Source organism: Thamnophis elegans, chromosome 5 (genome assembly GCF_009769535.1).
Source record: "Thamnophis elegans isolate rThaEle1 chromosome 5, rThaEle1.pri, whole genome shotgun sequence".
Classification (NCBI taxonomy): domain Eukaryota; kingdom Metazoa; phylum Chordata; class Lepidosauria; order Squamata; family Colubridae; genus Thamnophis; species Thamnophis elegans.
The window spans coordinates 89,726,377-89,745,982 of NC_045545.1; the positions used below are offsets into that span (position 1 = coordinate 89,726,377).

The following is a 19,606-nucleotide window of genomic DNA, read 5'->3' on the forward strand; positions in this document are numbered from 1 at the left end:
AATAAATAAACTCTTTTTAAATGGAATCCACAACCTGGCTACAATTTGTTCCTTGCTTGTGCCCATGTTATTTTTCAATTTGTTTTAATCACACATATACTCAATAGTGCCCTATAAAGAAATGTCATGAAACCCACCTGTCAGAAGCCATGTACTAAAAAATAAAAAATAAACCAGGCAATTATCGATTGAACTGATAATTGCTAATTAACATAAGCTGCCTGGAAAATAAGATATCCCATTCATAACATGTAATTGATTTCCTATCTGCATATTACCAACATTCAACAGACAAAGTCCTCCCTCAAACCATGTTTTTAGCAGAAGCACCTTCAGTCCTCAGCTAAATTATTTTCAATAGTTTTTCTATTCAACCAATTTAAAAAACCCTCTCCTCCATAAATTGGACCATAAGAAAGGCTGAATGCAAAAGAATGGAGGCTTTTGAACTATGGTGCTGGAGAAGACTCCTTGGACAGCAAGGCGATCAAAGCGGTCAGTCCTGGAGGAGATCAACCCTGACTGCTCTTTAGAAGGCCAGATCCTGAAGAGGAAACTCAAATACTTTGGCCACCTAATGAGAAGGAAGGACTCACTGGAGAAGAGCCTCATGCTGGGAATGATGGAGGGCAAAAGAAGAAGGGGACGGCAGAAAATGAGGTGGCTGGATGGAGTCACCGAAGCAGTAGGAGTGAGAAGATGGTAGAGGACAGGAAGGCTTGGAGGAACGTTGTCCATGGGGTCGCAATGCGTCGGACACAACTTCGCAACTAACAACAACAATGAGCTTCCTCTGCTTTTGACTTAGCCATGGTCTCTGAAAAACAATGGACTCAGAGATCGCACTAAGTCAAAATAAAAAGGAAGCTCATTTCATCAGTAATCTCCGATATTGTGATATTTTGTTTTTAATGGGAAGAAATTCAATCATGTGAGTTCTATCTCAGGCACCCAGACACACGTTTTCTTCTATGGCAAGATCCAGAGCAGAGTCACACATTTATTAACCCCCACCTACCAATTAAAAGCACATACTGGTTCCTGCACCCATTCCACCGTAACCATCACAACAGGCATTTCATTACGAATAGGTTTCCGAGTGCAAAAGTCTTAATTATCCAGACAAAGACAGGAAACTGTACAAAGATTAATTAAGGGATAAATGCAACTCGGAAATCCAGCACATCAACTATGCTGTTCAAAGATCCATTTGTTCAAAATTGTCAGTACAAGTAAGTCTTTTGCTAGTCTCCTGCTACAGCGAGACTAAGAGACAGCTCAGCTATTTTCACTCAATGATACAAAGTAGAATCATAATCACTCTTGCTCACTTCTCTCATGTCCTGTTACGGGTGTTAGTTAGGTATTTAAATAGATTGATTGTATGTGGCTGCTCAAACTCAGTAACAATCAATAAAACAATCACAACAACCAGTAAAAAAAAAAAGCAGCATTGCATACAGGGAGCAAGACACAACTGTCAGTAAACTAAAGAAGCTCACCCAATACTCAGGCCCAAAGCCCAAGAGAAGAACCTGTCAGATTTCCTGGGACAAGCAGACATTCTGAATTGCACTGGAAATCCACGAAGAACCAATAAAATTGCAGAATAAATGTGGCTATGTAGGTGAAATAAAGTAATCATGATTATCCACACCACTGTGTTCTAGACTAGCTGAAACCTCATCACAACCACGCTCCTAAAGTCTTTAACCAGAATGGCACAAACATTTAAACAAGTACCAGAATAGATTAACACACTGACTTATTAGAAAACTTTTATTTGTAAAATAAAGCATTTACTGCCATAAAATATTTTATTCTTTTTTTTTATTATACGTTTGCACAAATTACTATCTGTTTCCCTGAAAATAAGACCTCCCCGGATTATAAGCCCAATCAGGCTTTTGAGCGCATGCGCTAAAATAAGCCCTCCCTGAAAATATTGCAACGCAGCAGCAGCCATGAGGTGACCATGCTCGCCACCTCCTGCACCCCAAAAATGATAAGACCTCCCTGAAAATAAGGCCAAGTGCTTATTTCGGGGATCAAAAGAAAATAAGAGCCTGTCTTATTTTCGGGGAAATGCGATAGTCCCATGAAAGCATACATTGATATTATTAAAGAGGTTGTTCATAACTTATTAAAATATTCATAATTTTCCACCCACTAGGGTCGTCTATGCTATGGGGAATTTTTAAAATAAAGAAATAAAATACCAGAATAAAATTAGTATGTCCACAGTTTTTAAATTGTTTTTTTTTAATTTGTTTGAAACTTTTTGCATGTTTTTCAGCATTCCCAATGTGAAAGCTGGTGTATGGAAATCAAACACAAGCTAAAAGAAAAGCCATCCTTGAAAAGGTGAGCTGGATTGGAGGAATTCTATCATATACACAGACAGAAATGGTTAAGATTCTCCAACTTCTCACAGGGAACGGCTTCTGGACATAAGCACTGGTGCTCCAATGTGGCCTTCTTAAAGAAAGCTTCGAAATACTATGAATTTCATTACTACATTAGAGGGATTCAAATAGAAACCTATATTGCATTGTAATTTGAGAATTTACCACACTGCCCTAGGAATAATTCACATAATTGTCCTACCAATGTCTTAAGTTTATATTGCCCTAAGTTAGAGAGCCATGGTGGCACAGTGGTTAGAATGCAGTATTGCAGACTAATTCTGATGACTGCCAGCAGTTCGATCCCGACAGGGTCAAAGTTGACATCCTTCCATCCTTCCAAGGTGGGTAAAATGAGGACCCTGATATGCTGACTCTACTGTAAACTGCTTAGAGAGAGCTGTAAAGCACTATGAAGCGGTATGTAAGTCTAAGTGCTATTACAATATCAAACTTGTATACTATACATTATACCAGGGGTATCCAAACTTGGAAATTTTAAGACTTGTGGATTTCAACTCCCAGCATGTTTGGCTGTGGAATTCTGGGAGCTGAAGTCTACAAGTCATAAAGTTGACAAGGTTAGACATCCCTGCATTATACAATTCTAGAACTTTAGCTCTTAGATACATCTACATACTCTGCCCTACACACCATTTTTTTTTTAAATGAAGTATATGTACACATTATATATATAATAAGCACTATGCCAGTAAAATTACAAGCTTGTTACTTTATCCGGTATGCGACACTTCCTAACAGTCAGCATATGAATGTGATCTTAGTTTAATGTTCTGCTTACTATTTCTGAACTCAGTAATAAGTATAATCTTTATCGTCATTGCACTTAAATACAACAAAATTGGTTAATTAATACAGTAATTAATTTTCTGTATCACCAAATCTTCCTATGAGTTCTCTATAATCTTGTCATGGGAGAAAGGAACAATTGTTCTTCCAGTCATCATTCAGCCATTTTTATTACTCTTTTCCGATTCTTTTATTTGCAGTATCTTTCCTAAGAAGGTCCAAGTTTATTGTTGCAGGAAATACAAAAGTAATGAAAAGATATTAATTACCTTCAAGAAAGGCACAAGGTAAGGTTGAGGTGAAGAATTAAGTTCCCGGTACAACCTACTGGTGAAGTCTTCTGCTTCAATCTTTCCATCCTATGAAACACATGTCAAATTTAGGGAATAAATCACAATACTAAATTTTCATATGTTTAAGATCACAAATAAAGAAACTCTAATGTGGTAATTCACAGCAACATTACAGAACTTTTTTCATTAATTAAATTAAACAGTCTTTTTATTAATTCATTTAAATATCTGTTTGTTTAAGGGTGACACCTTATGGACTTTACTAAAATGACAAAGGGACTGCTGGATAAGTCAAAAGTTGGGAAGGAGGAGAAACCCGCCAGAGTTCTTTTTTAATCCACAGATCAGTACCATAACCTAAACCCGTGATGGCGAACCTATGGCATACGTGCCACAGATGGCACGCAGCACCCTCTCTGTGGGCATGTGAGCTGTCACCCCAGTTCAGCTCTGCCGCGCTTGCATGCACACCTCCCACCTGCCAGTTGGTCGTCAGGTCTCTGCCGTACATGCAGGGTGGTGGGGTGCATACAGGGGGTCGTGCACGAATGCGGGAGGCACATGCACGGGGGCGCGTAGACATGTGGAGGGAGCAGGGGGCATGCAGGGAGTGTGCTCATGTGCAGGAGGTGCATGCGCATTGCATTTTGGGGGTTCAAGCATGTGCATATTCGTGCACACTTTGGACAAGCGGTCCGGAAAAGGTTAGCCATCACTGAGCTAAGCAAATCTCACAATGTAACCCATAAAACTTTCAAGATTTGGCTCTTCCAAGAAACTATTTAAGATTTAGGATTAGATTTAGGGTTAGGGTTTTAAAAAATGTATTCTTTAATCAATATTGTGATTTAATTTTACTTTTAAAGAATATTCTTGTATCCACAACATTGCTTGCAATCACATGATCTAAACCAGGGTTGCAATAATTATTTGAACAGATCCTCTTACCAGCAAGTTCTGGACTAGCTCTTTCACATTAGCTGCAGTTTCCGTCGACTGCTTTCCAGAAGAGGCCAGTTTTATTAGCGTTGAGAGAAAATTCTTGCATTTCTTCACATTTTCCATGGTTTCCTATTAAAACAAATAAGATAAAACAGGTCAGCTTTTTTTTTTTTAAAGGCAAGATAGAAGAAAAAAAACCAGGCTCTGAGATCTAAAAGGGTGACTGAATAATCAATTGAGAAAACCTGTGTGCAGTTCTTTGATCCTCAAACCATTTGCAAAGGTTTGAAGTGAGTAAATTTAATAGTAAACAAAAAAACCCCACCTCCACGAGCATTTAAATAGGCAATATATTTCTTTTACAAAATTACCAATTGTAGATTTTGCTTATACACATAGTGTTGTGGCCCAGCAGGAGCCGTTGGAGCTGCCACCAGACTCCGACAGCAAGGGGCCTATGAGTCGGCTCTGGAGGATATGGAGGACCCTGGACAGGGTTCCGACTCCGAGCAGGGCGCAGAGAGGCTGGTTGGCCACCAGGAGGCGCCTGAGCCTTGGATCAGTGGGGAGGAGACAAGGGACTGTGATCCTGATGTCAGCAGTGAGTTGTTCCTGGATGCCCGGCACCAAAGAGCTAATAGGCGTCAGGAACAGTTGCGCAAGTACAGGAGGTAATTGCACTCAGCTGGTGGTAATTAGGCTCCTCTCCAGACTATAAAAGGACTGCTTGGATGCCCCTTTTGCAGAAGTCAACATAGGAACTAATGTTGGAGAACATTATTGTGAGCTTGGCAGGCTGGATTGCTGCCACGGTTTATCTGTGCTGGATTGCTGCCCAAGCTTGTCTGTGCCGGTTTGCTGCCGAGGACCTGTCTGTCTGTTAATTAAATGCCGTAACTTATCTTTGACTTGGAGTGTGTTGGTGTGGGACGAGGGGGGGTCAGAACACATAGTAGGTCATTTTAGTGAAGAATTTAGCACCCAAGTAACTTTTATATTCGCTCCCATTGGCATTTATAGCCTCACAACATTCAGGTAGTCCTCGAATAACAACTGTTCCGTTTAGTGTCCTTTCAAAGTTGCAGTGGGGGGCTGAATAATGATTTATAACTTGGTCCTCACACTTACAATTATTGCAGCGTCCCCAGGGTCAGGGATCAAAATTTGGGCACTTAGCAATCAGCATGTATTTACAATAACGGCAGTGTCATGTGATCGTCATTTGCCAGTCAATTTCCAACAAGCACAGTCAATGGTGGAAGCAGGATTCACTTAATGTCTACATAATTCACTTAACAACTGCAGTGATTCACTTAACAACTGTGGGAATAAAGGTCATAGAATCATGTGCGACTCACTTAGCAGCCCCTTGCTTAGTAACGGAACTCCGGTTCCCAATTGTGGTTGTAAATCAAGGACTACCTGACTTAGAGACTGTACTTTCATACTTGGAAAGTATGTCATAATCTATAGCAGTGGCCCACAACCCTTTGGGCACCAGGGACTGGTTTCTGTGGAGAGGTTTTTCCGTGGACCGGAGGAGGTGTAGCTTCAACATGCTGCCTGCAACCCACGGATGGGGCTTCGCTTGTTTGCGTGGCCCGGTTTCTGGCATGCCACAGGCTGGTATGGGTCCAATAAACTGGGGTTTGGAGTCTATAGGACTCTACCAATAATCTCATATTCCATTTATTTGAGGGGAGATTCTGTTCTTAGTGAGCTAACAAGAACAGCCTTTTTGCCTTGCAGCAAATAGCAATCAGCGTCTTACTGTAGCCGCAGTGGAGGTTGCTGTGGCTCCTTGCACCGTCCTTTGAGGGGTTCCAGTCTGCACAGCAGTCGCTGTTCCTAATGCTGTTGTTTGTGCAGGACTACCCAGAACAATCTGAGGCTGCAACACAAAGATATTAGATTGGAGGTGGGGAGGGAGAAGAGGAAGGAAGAGAAATAAGAGTGAATTCATTACGATCAGATTGTCTTCCGTGGTCGATCTCCCAAAACAGATACTGCTCTTTAGACACCGTTTAAATGCTGTTTAAAAGAAGGGCCGCCAGGTGGCACAAAATCCCATGCATTCAACTGAAAACCCTGGAAGTGGATTTTAAAAAGTGCTGCTTAAAAAAAAAAGGAGGTGGTGATAGAATTTGCACATAGAAGTGTGTAAGCCATTGATTACAGCTCACTGCTAGAGCCACTAAACTTGTTTCGCTTTTGCTTCTTAAGAAGTGTCCCCAATTGTGGGTCTGCTGGGCAAGCAAGCACGTATGACACATTAATCATGGACGGGGAAGGTGGGTGGTAGGTGGGAATGTTTGCTGCCACGTCCCAACAGTAGCCTAAAAGGGTAACTTTTAACCACAATTTACAAAGGGAGGCACAAAAATGTATTGGGTAGTTTAAAATATATTAATTAAGGGAAGAACTGAAACGTATTTCCAGCTTCCTTTGCCTCTTCAATGGGCTTACTGCCGGACAACTATTGAAAGTCCAAATATCACAAAATAACTAATTTACAAGCATTAATCTAAACCATTTGCAACATTAGATACATTAAATACATTTTAAAAGGGAGGTATCTGCTTAGATATATGGCAACAGAGGATGGATAAATATTAAGTAGGCAATAGCCATGAATAATCCACAATAATCCTTGTATTAACTAGGTGCAGACAGACAAATCCAAGTTTGTTATTTCTCCCAAAGTTTTCAAGCTTGTAATCGATCGGCAATATTTTCTGTTGAGCTTTATCTATTGTGAACAATATCCAAATGTGCGAACTTATGCTAGCTAAATCCCAAGATTTGGTGATTTGCTGTAATTTAAGAGCAAATATCTAAGAGGGGTTTCTGGAATATTACTTGCAATGTGTATGGAATTCCAGCTGTAAGAAAATATTACAAATCTGAGATTATATTCCAATAAAGTGCCCAACAATCCTGATCAGGGTCCGCAATGTCTTCAGAGAAGGTTGGGACTTTTATCGATCAAGAAACCTTACAAAGTTTCCAATGAATCTACTTGTTCGGGGATTCACTACTATTTCAAGAAGTCAACTGCAATCCTTTGTATATGGCTTAATAGCAAACCCATTTTGTACAGTATGACTCATCAACCTATTTGGGAGAAGGACCCCTAATCTCACCGAGGCTTCAGCGCACATAGAATCCTGTCTATAGAGATTCTTAGTCATCCAGGTCACGATTGTCTCAAGGGTGTTTTTCAAAAGGCAACTGGACTTTGTTTTCTCCTTGAGGAAGACGTAGTAGTTTCGCTTCTCATCCAAGAAGCTTCAACAGTTGTGGGGATGACTTATCCTTCCATCCCCCACCCCCCATCCAGTATCAACTGATGAAGCTTCTTGGATGAGAAGCAAAACATCTTCTTCTTCCTCCTCCTCTAGGAAAACATAGGCCAGTTGCCTTTTGGAAAAGCAACTTTGAGATATAGAAGCTCATATTGCTTGTAGGTAGTAATGAATAATAATGAAGTGGTGAAGAGCATGTGTTGGTTTTCTCATCTTCCTTTGTTTTCAGAAAGATGACCGCTACCCTAAGTGCATCACAGTACTTGGCTAATTGTTCCCTTCAGTAGAGCAGAGCAGGAATAGGAATAGGAATGAGAGGGGAGGGGAGGGGAGGGGAGGGGAGGGGAGAGGAAAGGAGAGGAGAGGAGAGGAGAGGAGAGATAGGAATGAGAAGACAAGAGAAGACGAGAGAAGAGGCAGGAATAGGAATAGGAATGAGAAGAGAAAAGAAGAGAAGAGATAGCAATCGGAATAGGAATAAGAATAGGAATAGGAATGAGAGGAGAGGGGAAGAGAAGGGAGAAGAGATAGGAATAGGAATGAGAAGAGAAGGCAAGAGAAGAGAAGAGGCAGGAATAGGAATAGGAATGAGAAGAGAAGAGAAGACAAGATAAGAGAAGAGAAGAGAAGACAAGAGAAGAGGCAGGAATAGGGATAGGAATGAGAAGAGAAGACAAGACAAGACAAGACAAGAGGCAGGAATAGGAATAGGAATGAGAAGAGAAGAGAAGACAAGAGGCAGGAATAGGAATGAGAAGAGAAGAGAAGAGAAAGGAATAGGAATAGGAATAGGAATAGGAGTGGAGTGGAGTGGAGTGGAGTGGAGTGGAATGAGAAATAGAATTTAGAATTAGAATTTAGAATAGGATTCTTTATTGACCAAATGTGATCAGCCAAACAAGGAATTTGTCCCAGGTGCATAAGCTCTCAGTGTCATATAAACAGCAAATAATAGGTCATAGGTCATAATCACAGTTACCATCATTAATCATAAATTACAAACAACAATGGATTAATCATAAGGAACCAGTAGGAGTAGGAGTATTTATAATAGTATTATGATAGTATCGGAAGGAATATCAGCTGTCTTTAAAAACAAAAATAAAACCCCTTACCTGGACTACAGGCGGCCTCTGTAACGTTGTTGTGGGTTGTACAGTTGTCTGTGCCTGAGACACTTGTTTGATTATAGTGGTTGGTGCTACCTGCCGAGCAATTATAGGAGTTCCCGGTGCCTGGAAAAGGTACATTCACCAAAAAGCAGTTAAATATAATTAAATAAAGGAGGAGTCACAAAGTAATTTAGCAGAAGGAGGGGCGGGGAGAAGGGTGTTTTGTGAAATAACTTGTGCGCTTTCTCCAGCTGCTTCTCCTTCAAAGTATGTCTACAGTCTGATTCAGTCATTGCTAACTGCTATCTGATTTGTATTCCTCATTTCCAAAACGTGGTTTTTGACATTTTTCACTGATGTTTAAAAACAAACCCTTGCATATAAAAATCTCCCTGCGAACCCACAATCATACAGAGCATTACAATTTGGCAAGCTAATTTATTTCCCCTACTGGGATTCCAGAGGTCACTGAATAAATATTTTTCGTTAAATACAATTAATATAATAATAAGCATACTGAGAACAGAGAGCCGCTACATTCAAAGGTGCATTGAGTGTTATTGTGGTGATGAGGACAAAGTGGCTTATGACAGTTTTTGTTAAGTTGTGATGATGTCACAAATGGGCTCTTAGATAGGATCTAGAAAAAAAGAGGATTGGAAGAATAAAGCCATCAGGAAGAATTCCAGCCCACTAGGAAAACTACAAATTAAAAAGTAAACAGAGAAGCAGACCTGTAGTATAATTCTCCTATTACAGTTGTATGCTGCCCGAAGTCACATTTGGCAGCTTTATAAAAATGTTAAACAAACAAGCAAATAGAGGTAGTTCTCAACTTACAACCACAATTTGAAGTGGAACGTTTAAGTGAGTTGTACCTGATTTTATGTCCTTCTTTGCTATGGTCATTAAGCTTCCCCCATCATGTTTACTTGGTAGAAAGGTTGCAAATACAATACAATCAAGTGACCTGGGATACTGCAACTGTCGTAAATGCATGTGGGTTGCCCAAATTTTGATCACATGATTGTAGGGACGGCTGTGATAGTCAAAAGTATAAGGATTGGTCATAAGTCACTTTTTTTTAACCTCTGTCATAATTTTGAACGGACGTTAAACAAGTAGTTCTTAAGTTGAGGAGTGCCTTTTTATAAAAATAATTCTAACACCAAAATTGAAATGGCAAGTTGCAAAGAGACCCTAAGAAGGTAAAATCAAAATCAAGACGTAATTGGAGTAAAATTTGAATGAGGCAATGTGAACGATTGCTGGAATATTTCAACATTATATTCTGCAAAATCAAATCACAAAACCTCTGTCTTAAAATGCAAGGCCAAAGCTGATTTCATTTCAGAAATGCTGCCTTTATTCTGAGACCCTAAAGCTGTCAATTTGAGTTTGATGGACATAAAGCACTTTTCCAGGCTGCAAGAAGTGTGATGGCCTTAATATTAAGTAAGGATGCTATTATTTTATATGAATAATATAAAAGCTATATATACTCAAAGTGCAACCAGCTCAGGCACAACTGGGAAACAGAATATAATTAATTATTAAAGGCAAAACTCTCAGCTAGGTACTTAAAGTGATCTGCCCAGCTTCCATCCCCATCTCAAATCCTTTCAACTGCTTGTGTCCCTATGATAGGGCCACATACCCCGGTATCTTTAAAACCTTAAATGTATGGATTTATTTATTTATTTATTTATTTTTAAAAACCTCAACAAAGTACGCAAAGTTTTTTATATTTTGCGGACATTTAAAGAAATAGTATTTACTTAAAGAAACTTGGAATGTTAAAAGCAAAGGACAAACATACAAATCAAAAATTAGTCAAAAAAAACCCACAAAAAGTCAGGGAATATACACTCAAAGTTCCTGATTGCAGGAATTTTGCAAGGTTTAGAAAATGCTCAGCACCAACTAAGTACAAATAGGACTCTTCTGATTATTATTAATTACTATCAATTATTATTCAATATTATCATTATCACTGAAAAGCAAATAACAAGATAAATGGGATTGAAGCTTTGATATTCAGTGATCACAGGTTTTTCCTAAGCAGGTACCAAAAGAAAATCAAAATAATCTTAAAAAGTTATTAGAAAATAAAACCTTCAATCTACAGAAACAAATAGCACTTTCTTTTCCCTAGCACGGAAATTTGTAACTCTTTCCTGCCACAATTTCTTTGATTCAGAACTATATGCATATATCATAAACTGAGTTTTTCATCTGTTTAGAAGCAGAAGATATACAGTTCCCTTCACACCTGCATACTTGCCTATCTATCTACCTTTCCCCCCCTCCCTCCCTCTCTCCCTCTCCCTCTTTCATAGAGACAGAGGTAGAGAGAGATGTAGAGATAGGAAACTATCAGGGGAGCATTTCTGAAGCAAGAGATAGTGAAGTAAAATAGGGGAACTACAGTATTTTATTATTCCTTTTAACTTCCCAGAGCTCCTTCCCACTTATTTAAAATTAGAAGCAAAACAATCAAAACCAGGGACTATCAATATATTATTTTTACTTGACAATATATAAAGTAGTGTATCCTTAAGGACTGATGACAAGAATAGTCATCTTGGAATTTGTTTGATTTCCTTCTAAAAATTATCAGCATTCATTAGAGTAACAAAAACTTTAAAAGACCTCAAGTCTAACAGGAGGAAAGAAAAACAGATGGGCGACCTGTGTCAAAATCAAAACAGATAGAGAGCGCTAGCCAGAAATATAATCTCCTGGAGATTTCACAGGGTTAAAAAGGTGGGATTTGTCATATAATTACAATCAATCTCAGCATTTATTCTCACACATAAAAAGTTTTTTAGACATTTTGTAGTCCTTTGCTTATAAGAGAAATGGAAGATTCGGTTTGACAATAATACTGCACACGCACACAAAATTTGCCTTCACTATTTTGCCACACATTTGGGCACTTCTGTTTGAGACGGAGGCTTTGCTCTTTCTTAATACTGTGTGGGCGGTTAGATTTCGAAGGGAATTACTTTTGGCAGAATTTTGCAGAAGGAACCTAGGTGGATTCCAGCAATCAAGCTGCTTGCTTTCAAGGATAACATTTTGTAATCCACATTGATGAAAACACTGGAAATCTAAGATTTGATTCCTGAAGGACAAGAAGACAAATGCTTGAATATTATAGGGCAGGGCTATATCTGGCTAGCATGGCAAATTCCGTATTTTTCAGAGTATAAGACGCACCAAGATTTTGAAGAGGCAAATGAAAAAAAAAGTTTTTGCACTTTGCAGACCTCCCAAAAATGGCCCGTTTTTCACAAAAACAGGCCCGCTTTTTGTCAAAAAAAGGGCATGCATAGCTTTTAGGAGGCTCAAGGTTCAAGGTTCATTTTATTTATATTCCCAACGGGACTCAGGGCGGCGCACAAACCCAAGGGAAGGGAAGGGAAACACAAAGAACTACAACAAAAATACAAGGGAATTTAAAACAACCAACAGCCACACAATTCGAGAGGGGAGGGGTACTCATCGACCCCAGGCCTGCCGACACAGCCAGGTTTTAACCGCTTTTCGGAAGGGCTGGAGAGAGGTGAGGGTCCGAATCTCTGCGGGGAGCTCGTTCCGAAGGGCCGGAGCTGCCACAGAGAAGGCCCTCCCCCGAGTAGTGGCCAGATGACGTTGGCCAGTAGACGGAACCCGGAGGAGGCCTAATCTGTGTGATCTAATGGGTCTTATGGAGTGCTCCTGGGGCTGGGGGGAGGAGCAAAATTGAGCAAACAATGGCTCATTTCTGCCTTCCCCAGCCCCCAGGAGTACCCTGGAATCCTCCTAAAGGCTATGCATGGCCATTTTGGTGAAGAAGGCAGAGTTTTGGGAGGCAAAAAATGCTGTATTTAGTGTATAAGACGCACCCAGATTTTCAGCCTCTTTTTTGAGGGAAAAGGGTGCGTCTTAAACTCCAAAAAATGTGGTATGCGCTAGTCATTCCCTACTCTAGAGGGCAGATAAATATGGTACTTTTCAAGGGGACGAAAATAGGGTATAGGGCAGAGACTCCTAAGCAGAGCAAGAGTGAAAACAGCCAACTCTGATAATGTCAATCTCCCAAGTAGACCAGATAGGAAACATGACAAGATGAGCAAATTCTATTTTATTATAGAGGCTACCTTAACAGAATCTATAAAGTCTGAAAGTACAAATCTCCCTCCATCTCTTTTTACCCCCTGATTAGTTATGGCAGACTCTTTCTAAGTTTCTTTCTCCGCCCGTTATTTAATTGTGGGCTCCTCCCCCTTTTATCTGAGCGTTCCTTAGGCAACACCTCTTCTCCCCATCTTCCAAGGTCATTCTCGCATTCCATTACAGATACCTTCAACGTAAGAAAGAATTTAAGGTGTTAACTTTACTTACATTTCTCACGGAACTGACCTGCACAGTCGAGAGCTGGACCGGAGAAGCACTGGTAGATGTGGCAGGGCGAGGAGTCATGGTCGTTTGAGACTGGGACTGTGCATGGGCTTGGGCTTGCATTTGCGCCAAAGCATGTTGAGGGATCATCAGCAGCTGGCCACTCTCACTACGTACAATGACCATGCCTAACAGAAAACAGAGAGAGCACCCATCAGAGTTGGTCTGAAAAAGAAAATCAACCCCAGCTGAGAAGGAAGGAAGATGCAACAAACATCACTGAAGGCGCTCGGAGAAACGTTTTGATCGAGAGGCGAAAAGGGGTTACTTGCCCTTTAAACGTAATACTTCACCTCGTAATTTGCAAGCAAATGGCATTTATGTAGAAAGCCAGCATACAAAATTTATTTTGACCCAGTTTCAACAAAGATTAAAAGCTGCTGGACAGCTCTTAGAACAAAAACAGAAATTTCCTTCAACAAAGCTTCTGTTGATGCATTCTTGAGTTTCAGTGAGCAGCAATACTGGTCGACACAACTCTCTCGATCACTTCTCTCCTATCTGCAGCAAAATAAGTCCTAGAGTCATTTAAAAGGTAAAAATAATAAAACTTTGCAAACCAAATGGTTACTAGAGAGGTCTTTTTGGAAAAATGCATCTCTAAATAAGATCCTTCCTTCAAAATGCCCAACCTAATGTACATGTGGATCACCCCTATTAATTGCATAATGACTACACAAGATAGCATTAAGTTGAGGAATGGTTGAAAAATCTTAATGTGGGTAAAAGGTAAAGGTTCCCCTTGCACATATGTGCTAGTCGTTCCCAACTCTAGGGGGCAGTGCTCATCTCCATTTCAAAGCCAAAGAACCAGTATTGTCTGAAGATGTCTCCGTCATGATGTGGTCGGCATGACCAAATGCTGAAGGCGCACGGAACGCTGTTACCTTCCCACCAAAGGTGGTTCCTATTTTTCTACTTGCATTTTTACATGTTTTCGAACTGCTAGGTTGGCAGAAGCTGAGACAAGTAACGGGAGCTCACTCCATTATGCGGCGCTAGGGATTCGAACCGTCAAACTGCCAACCTTTCTGACCGACAAGCTCAGCGTCTTAGCCACTGAGCCATCACGTCCCATCTTAATGGGGGACAACTTATTTGTTAATAGATTTAAATTCCAATCTTCCATCTACCATGCAGCTCGGTATATTTTGCTGGTTTCACACAAATGTAACAGTGTTTGTCTTGGATTGCTGTCCCACTTTTCCAATGCTTTACTCACTTCTGAAAAGAGCAACTGGAGGAAAAATCTCACACTGAGCATGGTTTTACTCAACCAGCCTTAAAAGCCACCAGCCAATTAAGTGCAAGTTTTAGAAAGAGAAACACAAACGGTCTAACTTCTAAATTAATTTTCCATAACAGTTTTAGTCACAAAAGTGGTTATAAAAACCATAACTGCCCTCCAGTGCATCTGTAACAGACGGTGCAGCACTGAATTATATCCCCAAAGAAAAATTAAAGCCTTCCATTCTCTGCTAAGCTTCATAGATCTACAGACTTAGCTAACTTACTACAACAATTATGGGCAGGGAGAAGATTGAAAAACTTAAAAAGTCCATGCAGTGTCTCCAACTCGTAGGAGCAAAACTGTAATACAACAAAATTAATATAGTTAATCCATTTAAATGGAAATAATTTAAAATTGCATATTCGGCTATTACGGACTGAATTATTTTATCCCTTCAAAGCACAGTATATTTCACATGTTCTACACAGAAATAAGTGGCGTATAATGAATTAAAGTACATCAGCGTATGCACAAACAACATTCTAGAATCTTCAAGCAATGGAGAAACTATTCATTTCATGCAGATAACAGTGGCAACAAAATTGGCACCATAAGAATACCTGCTTTCATTTGGAAAATCAAAATATTTTACAATGTAAAAGTTTAATAAGAGAGATAGCTGAATGTTTTGCTAATTTTCTTTTAAAAGTGTGCTTATTGATAGAACTTCTTAGAGAAACTGATGAGTTTATGTCTTCTGAATTGAAATTGGGTTGGTCTGACAATGCTCCAAGACCAAAACAGCCTCCCTGAAACCTCAACTTGTTTGAAAACACAACAGTCCGTTTTAAGCTTTATAGTGTCATATAGAGGTGTTCCTTGTTTAACGATTCCTCATTCAAACTTGCAATGCTTGCTGAACAAGAGGTGGTTATGACTGGTCCTCAGAGTTCTGGCCATTGCAGCAACCCCACAGTCACATGATTTTGTGTCATGTGAACCTCACATTCACATGATTATGTGTCATGTGCCAGCTCTCCACCAACAAAGGCAATGGAAAGGCCAGGAGGAAGTCAGAGCTCATGCACTCATGAGGTCTTCACTTAATAACCTGTGCAGTCCACACCTAACCACAACAACCAGGACTAATGGAATTGCTGTCACTAAGAGGCATGGTCATGTGGCGTCACACTTTATGACAATACTGGTCCCAGTTGCCATTGTTAACCAAGGACTAGCTATAATATAAGGGTTGGAAGGAACTTTGGAGATCTTCTAATGCTTCGATTCACTATCACAGCCATCCAGCTTCTTCTATTTACACACCACTAACCGGCTGTTCATTGTTAAACAACTTTTATTGTTAGGAATTGTTCTCTGGTGTCCCACAGAACTGTTTAATTCCTCTTGAGAGTTATTTATTTATTTATAAGGTTCAATTTCTCTGGCTGACTAGTTGAACATGGGTTATTATTTCTTCCCCTGCTTTCTGAAACAGCTCTAAAAAATCTGTCACAATCGCCTTTCAAATTCTTACCTAATATTGCATTTCCGTATTTATTTTTGCGTATGTAAACCTGCTTTTCACATGTAGCCATCTTTTTTTCCTCCTCTGGACACACTCGTTGTTTAGTCTTTCCCACAGTGCACTCCTGCCACTTCGTGTGTGTGTGTGTGTGTGTGTGTGTGTGTGTGTGTGTGTGTGTGTTCATTCTGTGTTCTGTTTTGGAGATTAACCTGGTTCCTTCAAAATTAATTTCATGTCCTGTAGCTTTAAGGTGCTGGAAAAGGGAGGAAGTTTTTTTCTTTTTTTCTTACTGTATTCTTGTGTTCTGCTATGCGTGCATTTATTCTCCTATATTCTCCAATATCAAGACAGCCTTCAACACTGACCAAAAAATAGCCAACATCTTAAGAAACCCCAAAGACAAAATCCATCTAGAAAACCAAGGAGTCTACGAAATACCATGCAAAATCTACCCTGCAACATACATAGGACAAACGAACAGGAGAATAAATGCACACATCGCAGAATACAAGAACGCAGTAAGAAAAAAAGAAAAAACTTCCTCCCTTTTCCAGCACCTTAAAGCTACAGGACACGAAAGTAATTTTGAAGGAACCAGGTTAATCTCTAAAACAGAACACTTCAACAAGAGAATAATTATGGAAGCTATCGAAATAGAGAAACACCCCCACAACATGAATAATGGTGACGATATCTCCCATCTACCAGACATCTGGAAACCAGTCCTAGTCAACGAACGAGCCCCACCCACCACCCAAGCCATTACAACACGAAACAACAATGGACACACAGCCAGCACCAATCAGCACCAATCTACCAATCATGATGCAACCACACAACCAATCATTCCACTTACTGAAACAAAGCCTGCACTCCACAACCCCCCACCAAGATTTATAGAAAGATGGCAGCTGCGATCACACTTTAAGCCCAAAACCCAGCCTGAAGATACATATGTATGTATGTATGTATGTATGTATGTATGTATGTATGTATGTATGTATGTATCTATCTATCTATCTATCTATCTATCTATCTATCTATCTATCTATCTATGTATCTATGTATCTATGTATATGTATGTATATATATATATATACACACATACATACACATACATATACATACACATACATACACACACACACACACACACATACATACACATACATAATGTAATGATTTTTTTTTGTAATGAATGAATAGGAAGTTTGCTTTGTAAATTGCTTAACTGCGATTCTCTCGTCTATTTAATCCAGGGGTCCCCAAACTTGGCAACTTTAAGACTTGTGGACTTCAACTCCCAGCATAAAATTCTCACAGCTGGAGAATTCTAGGAGTTGAAAGCTGCCAACTTTGAAGACCTCTGATTTAATCAAACATTTTTATATACCTGATTAATTCCTCTGATCGTTTGCCTCTGTATTTTGTGTATATTCACCAGCCCTGCGTATGCAGCAGGTTCCTGTCTTTATAGGCGTGTGGGCACATTTTTAGAAACTTTCTTCCACACATTTCAGAACTGAAAACTGTGCCAGCTAAAAAAGACTAAATTGTGAAAGGGAGCTTGATGGAGAGAGGGAGGGGGAGAGGAAGGAGGATGTGGAGAGGGAAGGAAAGGGAAGAGAGAGGAGGGATGGGGAGGAGAGGAGAGGAGAGGAGAGAAGAGAAGAGAAGAGAAGAGAAGAGAAGAGAAGAGAAGAGAAGAGAAGAGAAGAGAAGAGAAGAGAAGATTTGTTTATGGGAAAGGGAAAATACCATGTTTATCATTTTAGGTTTTGAAAACAGTTGCTTTCTAAGCTAAGACCTGCCACAGCAGCAGGGCAAAATTTAATTTGCACGAAGGGACTGCATAGGGCCAGAAATATTGTCTATACAGTGAACCAGGCTCCTTAATTCCATTACAGAATAAGCTGACGCCCCTCAAGTGTAAAGGAAAAGCATCTCGCAGGCATGGAAAGCCCTTTTAATATAGTCTGCACTTTTGTTGGCCATTGGAACTAAATTTTGCCTCACAAAAAAGCTCAGGTATAATTTGCCAATACTTAAAAATATGTATCTAAATCTTCTACTCTTAAAACTGAAGATATCCTGAAGATATAAAGATCCAAACATACCGCGTTCAGAATTTTCTATTTTGCCACATTTCAAAACCGCAGCTCATTATTTCTTAAAACAGAGATTAAAACAGCAAGAACACGCCGGCGATTCAGAAAAGTGGAACAAACACGATAGCAGATGCCTGCCCTTTTACTCCAGCAGAACATTACACCAGCATCATTTAAACATCATAGCAGCAATACAGGTAGTCCTCCTCTAGCAACCATAATTGGGACAGGCAACTTGTTAAGCAAACCTGTTCTTAAGTAAACCTGAAACTGTGTTTATGAAGTTATGATTGAGGTTTCCTTAGCTTTACAGACCTGAAGAGTTCGTAAACATCATCTTTCATCACTGTCATAATTTTGAACAGTCACCAAACAAGGCAGCCATTAAATGAGGACCTCCTGTAATTTGTACATCCATTCTCTTTCTAAGAAGATAGCAATATTCCACTGCTTTTTTTATATAGAAGCCAAACTGGTTAATCTATGCATGAAAGAATAGAGGAGCACGAATCTCGTATAAAATATGGCTTTATTCCAGAAACATCTGTACCTTCTAACATCCAATTTTCCTCTGACTTCACAAATTACTGTCACCGCCACAATTACCCATTCATAAATATATGTATGTATATACATGCACACTTGATAAAAGGTCACACATTTGGCAGTATATGAAAGCTTATACTATTAGTTTTATACAAACCACTGAAAGAATTCAGTGATAGTTGATATAATGTTTACACACACACACACACACACACACAAAATGTAATCTCCCCTAAAAGGATTATTTGTTTGTTCCGATCCACCAGAAAAAAATTGCTAATTTTCCTGGAGAAATTCACTACAGTGATTACAGGTAGTCCTTGACCTACGACCACAATTGAGCCCAAATTTTATATTGCTAAGTGAAACATATGTTGAGTTTTGCCCCATTTTACAACTTTTCTTGCCACAGTTAAGTGAATTGTTGCGTTTGTTAAGTTAGTAACATGGTTATTAAGTGAGTTGGCTTCCCTTTTGACTTTGTTTGTCTGAAGACTGCAAAAGCTGATCACATGACCCAGGGACACTGCAACCGTCATAAGTACAAACCACTTGCCAAGCATTTGAATTTTGATCACCTGGGAATGCTGCAAAGGTTGTGTGAAAAATGGTTGCAAGTCCCCTTTTTCAGCACCATTGTAACTTCGAACACTCACTAAATTAGTAGCTGTAAATTAAGGATTATCTGTCTTTTTTTTCCGATGGCTGACAGAATATTATGCACTATGATTAGCCTACTGGAAAACCTAAAAAAAAAAAAGTAAAAACCAAAGATAAAAAAATAATCAGCTTGGAATCATATTTTTAAATTAGATGTTGATCTATATCACAACTTTCAGTAACGGTATAAACAACAACAAATAACAATTTCAAGCATGAT

At 39.5% G+C, this 19,606-nt stretch overlaps 1 protein-coding gene across 3 annotated transcripts in view; it reads right to left on the bottom strand.

The window, feature by feature from the left end:
- The window catches only part of TAF4 (TATA-box binding protein associated factor 4), a 97,418-nt gene that overhangs the window by 31,350 nt on the left and 46,462 nt on the right, over nucleotides 1-19,606 (bottom strand). For 2 of the 3 annotated variants that reach the window (XM_032218107.1, XM_032218105.1), the window contains exons 3-7: nucleotides 13,257-13,441; nucleotides 8,871-8,990; nucleotides 6,222-6,341; nucleotides 4,457-4,579; nucleotides 3,485-3,574 (exon numbers count right to left, since the gene is read on the bottom strand). In XM_032218107.1, the coding sequence (XP_032073998.1) occupies nucleotides 3,485-3,574; nucleotides 4,457-4,579; nucleotides 6,222-6,341; nucleotides 8,871-8,990; nucleotides 13,257-13,441 (638 nt within the window). The remainder of the gene's footprint in view (nucleotides 1-3,484; nucleotides 3,575-4,456; nucleotides 4,580-6,221; nucleotides 6,342-8,870; nucleotides 8,991-13,256; nucleotides 13,442-19,606) is intronic. The other variant, XM_032218108.1, reaches the window with a different exon arrangement.